This window comes from Bombina bombina, chromosome 2 (assembly GCF_027579735.1).
Source record: "Bombina bombina isolate aBomBom1 chromosome 2, aBomBom1.pri, whole genome shotgun sequence".
Taxonomy (NCBI): domain Eukaryota; kingdom Metazoa; phylum Chordata; class Amphibia; order Anura; family Bombinatoridae; genus Bombina; species Bombina bombina.
The window spans coordinates 189,708,325-189,714,324 of NC_069500.1; the positions used below are offsets into that span (position 1 = coordinate 189,708,325).

General features: G+C 37.9%; 1 protein-coding gene across 4 annotated transcripts in view; it reads right to left on the bottom strand.

Moving 5' to 3' along the window:
* Nucleotides 1–6,000, bottom strand: part of ANKDD1B (ankyrin repeat and death domain containing 1B) — a 274,509-nt gene that overhangs the window by 216,157 nt on the left and 52,352 nt on the right. For 3 of the 4 annotated variants that reach the window (XM_053701390.1, XM_053701389.1, XM_053701392.1), the window contains exons 3-4: nucleotides 4,933–5,031; nucleotides 3,509–3,607 (exon numbers count right to left, since the gene is read on the bottom strand). In XM_053701390.1, the coding sequence (XP_053557365.1) occupies nucleotides 3,509–3,607; nucleotides 4,933–5,031 (198 nt within the window). The remainder of the gene's footprint in view (nucleotides 1–3,508; nucleotides 3,608–4,932; nucleotides 5,032–6,000) is intronic. The other variant, XM_053701391.1, reaches the window with a different exon arrangement.

Sequence of the window (6,000 nt, forward strand, 5' to 3'; positions counted from 1 at the left end):
ATGCTCCCAAGTGCAGGGTAGTTGTATCACTGCTGTCTCTCGCGCGGCTGGTGGCCGAGGAGGGGTTAGTGGCAAGAAACATCTTTTACACTATTCAGGGAGCTGTTATTCAAAAACAATCTAGTAACTTGCTAAAATAAATATGCATTATGTAGCTGGAAACCATCTATACACATTAAATTTCTGTGCGGAACATTTAAGTTTGCCAGGATAGACTAGGCACCAATGGTTGTATTAAGTTTGCCAGGATAGACTAGGCACCAATGGTTGCATTAAGTTTGCCAGGATAGACTAGGCACCAATGGTTGTATTAAGTTTGCCAGGATAGACTAGGCACCAATGGTTGTATTAAGTTTGCCAGGATAGACTAGACACCAATGGTTGTATTAAGTTTGCCAGGATAGACTAGGCACCAATGGTTGTATTAAGTTTGCCAGGATAGACTAGCCACCAATGGCTATATTAAGTTTGTCAGGATAGACTAGGCACCAATGGTTGTATTAAGTTTGCCAGGATAGACTAGGCACCAATGGTTGTATTAAGTTTGCCAGGATAGACTAGGCACCAATGGTTGTATTAAGTTTGCCAGGATAGACTAGGCACCAATGGTTGTATTAAGTTTGCCAGGATAGACTAGGCACCAATGGTTGTATTAAAGGGACACTATACCCAAACATTTTCTTTCATAATTAAGGTAGAGAATATAATTTTAAACAACATTCCAATTTACTTCTATTACCTAATTTGCTTCATTCTTTAGATATACTTTAATGAAGAAATAGCGATGCACACGGTGAACCAATCAGAGGAGGCATCTATGTGCAGCTACCAATCAGCAGCTACTAAGCATATCTAGATATGCTTTTCAGCAAAGAATATCAAGAGAATGAAGCAAAATAGAGAACAGAAGTAAATTAGAAAGTTGTTTATAATTGTATGCTCTGTCTAAATCATGAAAGAAAAAAATTGGGTTTCATGTCCCTTTAAGTTTGCCAGGATAGACTAGGCACCAATGGTTGTATTAAGTTTGCCACGATAGACTAGGCACCAATGGTTGTATTAAGTTTGGAAGTCAGTGTCAAGTTTTCAGCACTTATCCCTGATAAACTATACAATTCCCCTATATAACCCTTTACCACATAAGAGAAGCACCTGCATAAGTGAAACAGGAAGGTTAGGTTGGGGTTGTTTTCCTTGAGGGGTCTCTAAGCTCACCCTTTCTAATTTTAGTCAATAACAAGGGCCCAAACGAGACCCACAATTCTGCAAAAGGGGACTAAAATGTATAAGTATAATTGAGTTCTTTATACATTGCCTGTTGTGTTTTCTTTTTCTTTTGTTTACCGCATACTTATGTGACTTTTAATATTTCTTTGTGTGCCCAGTTTTGGCAGGCGCATTTTAGCATTATATAAGATTATATCACTTTAACATACATTTTCCTTTGGATGCAACCTTTTTTATTTATGTTTACTTCTTTCTAATTAACTCTAAACCCTGGACTTTGAACGCAATAACTCAACTGGTCCAAGAGTGACCTTACAATAAGGGGGAGAAAGAAAAGAGTACTTTATCCTTTCCGTGTACATTTGTGATCTGATATGATGTGAATATCTGGCATATTATTTGTACTGTAAACATTTTCTTTTTTTTCCTCAATAAAAAATTATAATAATAAAAAAAAAGGGAGAGACCCAGGCTAGGTAGAGTTCAGCAGCAGCGTATTGATCCAGCAATTCAGGAGTATAGCAGACAGAGTAGTCAGACAGGCAGGGTTCAAACACAGCAAGGAAATAAGAAAAAAAGATCTATCACTCCCAGGAGTACACCAAGTAACACCTATACTTGGGCAGTGATAGATCATTAGATAGAAGCTTACATAGGCACAGGATTCACGCCACAAACGTCCGGACCGGCATCAGGAGAAGGGAGCGTGCAGCGATGACGTCAGTGCCGAACGCATCCGACCCGACACAGCCCCTTGGCAACGAGCAGAGAAGGTGACGCTGCACCCCTAGCAACATCTAGAGCGGCACGGCGTGACAGGGTTGAGGCTCGCCAATTTGCCAACAGATGCGTCAGTGAATAATCCAACACTTTGAGAACAACATTGCCCAAAGACAAATTGGTAGGATTTTGGGCATTTCACCTTGCAAAGTGCACAATACATTTAAAAGATTCATGGAATTCGGTCAAATCCCGGTGTGTAAATGGAGGCCGTAAACCCCTTCTGAATGCGTGTAATCTCTGATTCCTCAGATGTCACTGTCTCAAAAACCATCATGAGCCTGTAATGGATATCCTCAGGAATACTTTGATAAACCTTTGTCAGTCAACACCATTCACAGCTGCATCCACAGATGCAAGTTAAGGCTTTACTATGCAAAGCAGAAGCCATGCATCAACACTGTCCAGAAGCGCAGCCGACTTCTCTGGGATCGGTCTCATCTGAAATGGACAGTAGCACAGGGGAATCATGTTTTGTGGTCCGACAATTTAAAATAGTTTTTGGAAAAAAACAGCCATCGTGTTCTCCGAGTCAAATAGGAAAAGGACCATCTGTTATCAGTGTCAGGTCCAAAAGCCAGCGTCTTTCATGGGAGTGTTTCAGTGCCCATGGCATGGGTAACTTGCACATCTGTGAGGACACCATTAATGCAGAAAGATATGTATACATTTTGGAGCAACATATGCTGCCATCCAGACGTCGTCTTTTCCAGGGATGTTTCTGCATTTTCCAGTAGGACAATGCCAAACCACATTCTGCCCGGATTACAAGCACATGGTTGCGTAAGCAGAGATTGCGGGTGCTAGCATGGGCTGCCTGCAGTCCTGACCTGTCTCCGATTGATAATGTGTGGTGCATTATGAAGCTCTAAAAAAAAAAAAGGCAACAATGGCCCCGTACAGTTGCGCAGCTGAAGACATGCAGAATGGATGAATAGGGGAACATTCCGCTTGCTAAACTTTATCAACTGGTGTCTTCAGTGCCAAAACGCTTAATAAGTATTATTAAAAGAAAAGGTGATGTTACACAGTGGTAAACAGTCGACTGTCCCAACGTTTTTGGAGTGTGTTGCAGTCATCAGATTTGAAATAAGTGTATATTTTCAAAAATACATTAAATTCACAAAGTAAAACATCAAATAATGTGTTAATAATTGAATTTTCAAATGACCTTTTTTGTTCATTTTTTTGCATCTTCCAAACTGTCCCAAATTAGGCTTTTTATATAGCTCCTTGTGCATTTACGTAACCTTATCAATATTATCCAAGGCTGTATTAGGCTGTAGCTAGGCTGTAGGTAGCTTCTTAGAAATATCACCCTTAAAAGAATTATACAAGATATTTTCACTTAACATCTCAGAATAAATCAGTTCTTGACTTGATATTTCAGTTAGCATCTCGCCAGATGGCCAACTTTCTGTTTATCTGTAGAGACAATATTAGCATTTATGGAGACCTCCCATGAGTAACATTCAGTAAGATTATGTAAATGGACACAAACCTCATTTGTAGCTTTCTGATTCGCGCCTGCTTTAATTAACATTTGTACAATGTTCAGATTAGCAGACCATGCAGCCAGATGGAGGACTGTCAAACCATGCTTAAAAGAAACAGAGATTTTAAGTGTTAGATGGTTAAGGATCTATGATGGACTCAAGCAATTTAAACAGGATAAAGAATATTTGAATAGTTCAATTTTATTAGTGACAATATTTTAAATTAAATATAAAAATGTTAACAAATTTGTGTCAGAACAGCTGGTACAATACTTTCCTAAATGTTCATCTAAATACACTTAAAATAATATCTCCAATCCCAATTCCTAAAAGGGACTGTAGGGAAATTGTGGGAGACAATCAGTGATTTATCTATGTATAAAACTGAGAGTCTAAAAGGGAATGCAATGCCAATGGCCAACCACATGTTTAAATACTGCCATTTATTATTGATACCATGATTTTTAAAAATCTTACAAAGTTACATATGTTGTTTTCTCCAAAGCTTGAAATGAAAGGTATTTATTTAAAGGTTTCTTAATATGATGTTAAATGTTTTGGAGCAGTGACTAACAATTACCAAACTCCTTATTAAAGGGAAATAAAAGGTAAAAAATTAAATGTGCATGGGTGCATTTAAATTTTAAATAGAAGCATTTTTGCAATATGCTTCCTTAAAGGGAAAAAAAATATTTATTTATTATTTATATTATATTTATTTATTATTCAGATAGAGCATACTATTTTTAAAACACTTTCCAAATAACTTCTATTATCTAATTTGCTTCATTTTTTTGGTATTCTTTATTGAAAGAGCAGCAATTCACTACTGGGAGCTAGGTGAAAGTCAATAACAAGAGGCATATATGTGCAACCACCAATCAACAGCTTCTGAGCCTACCTGGGTATACTTTTTAACAAGGCATACAAAGAGAACAAAACTAATTAGATAACATAAATAAATTGGAAAGTTATTTAAAATTGCATGCTCCACCTGAATCATGAAAGAAACATTTTGGGTTTCATGTCCCTCTCTAGTACAAGTTATTACTGTTTCAGCAGAATACGCAAATATGCAAAATGTTACTAAAGCATCAGGATTCAAACACTGTATCTGCTCAGAGAGCAGGCGATTGTGAGTTTTTCATCAGTGAAGATTTAATTTGGGTCATGGAAGCCACTGCTGACTCTCTGAGAAGGTGTGGTTGAATGCTGGTGCACAGAGCACTCACAGCATACATACACGTATGCAGAAAATACCAGTAAAAACAGTCATAACTTTTACTAGAAGCATTTTTGCTAATGGCAGTATATTGCAAAAATCCTTATATTTAAAATTTAAATGAACATTTCCATTTTGACCTTTCTATCCCTTTAAATCTTTCACATACAAGGACGTGACTTATTTAAAAAAAAATTAAACAATTACCTTATCAGCTAAATCTACTCGAGCTTTATGACTTAGTAGAAAGACAACTGCTCCCCCATTATTTCCCGCTACAGCAAAATGTAGGGCTGTGCGATCAAGCTGAGGAAAGGATAAATTATTATGACAACAGTAAGATAATTGTACAGTATTTGCTTCTATCAGATCATTTCTTCTTCGTGTGTAAACATTGACTAGTTGAATTTATCTAAAAACCTGGCATGTACATTTAGACCTGGTAACAAGAAACAAAAGTAAATAGTAAGTTCCCAGATTATGGGGTCAATTTATCAAAGTGCGACCGGACATGATACAATGTAGCGTATCATGTCCACCACACATCGATAAATGCCGACAGCATACGCCGTCGGGATTTATCATTACACAAGCAGTTCTTGTGGACTGCTTATGCAATGTCACTGCCTGCAGATTAGAAGGGGGTGTCAATCAGCCCTATCGTATAGGATCGGGCAGATTGAAGACCGCGGCCTCAGAGGCAGCGGACAAGTTATGGAGCAGCGGTCTTTAGACTGCTGCTTCATAACTACTGTTTCCGGGGAGCCTGAAGGCTCGCGCGGAAACATGGGCATCAAGCTCCATTCAGAGCTTGATAATTTGGCCCCTATAAGTGAAGCGCAAAATATCACTTTAACTAAACCAGAAAATACAGGATGTTTATATTCAGTATTAAAAAACAGGGGAAAAAATCAGAAAATTAGCTTCTATAGGAGGCTAAAGTGACAAGTATTTAATGTGACCTCCCCTTACACTTGAGCAATAGCAGGAACCTGGCTCTTTTAAACCTAAATGGAATGGAACTCTAATTAATGTAATTGCTAATGTGAAAGACATGCGTGGACATTACATACACATGGGGTATGAGTTTACTTAATTGGAAGCTTTCAATCACAACATTCCATTCAAAATGCCAAATATCACAGAATTTGACAGACAAAAAAATCATACTTTTGCATCAGCAAGGGCACTCTCAAAGGAAAATCAGCAAATAAATTGGATGCTCAAGATGTGGTATTCAAGCTGTTATAAAGAAGAGGTCAAGGGCAAAAAAGG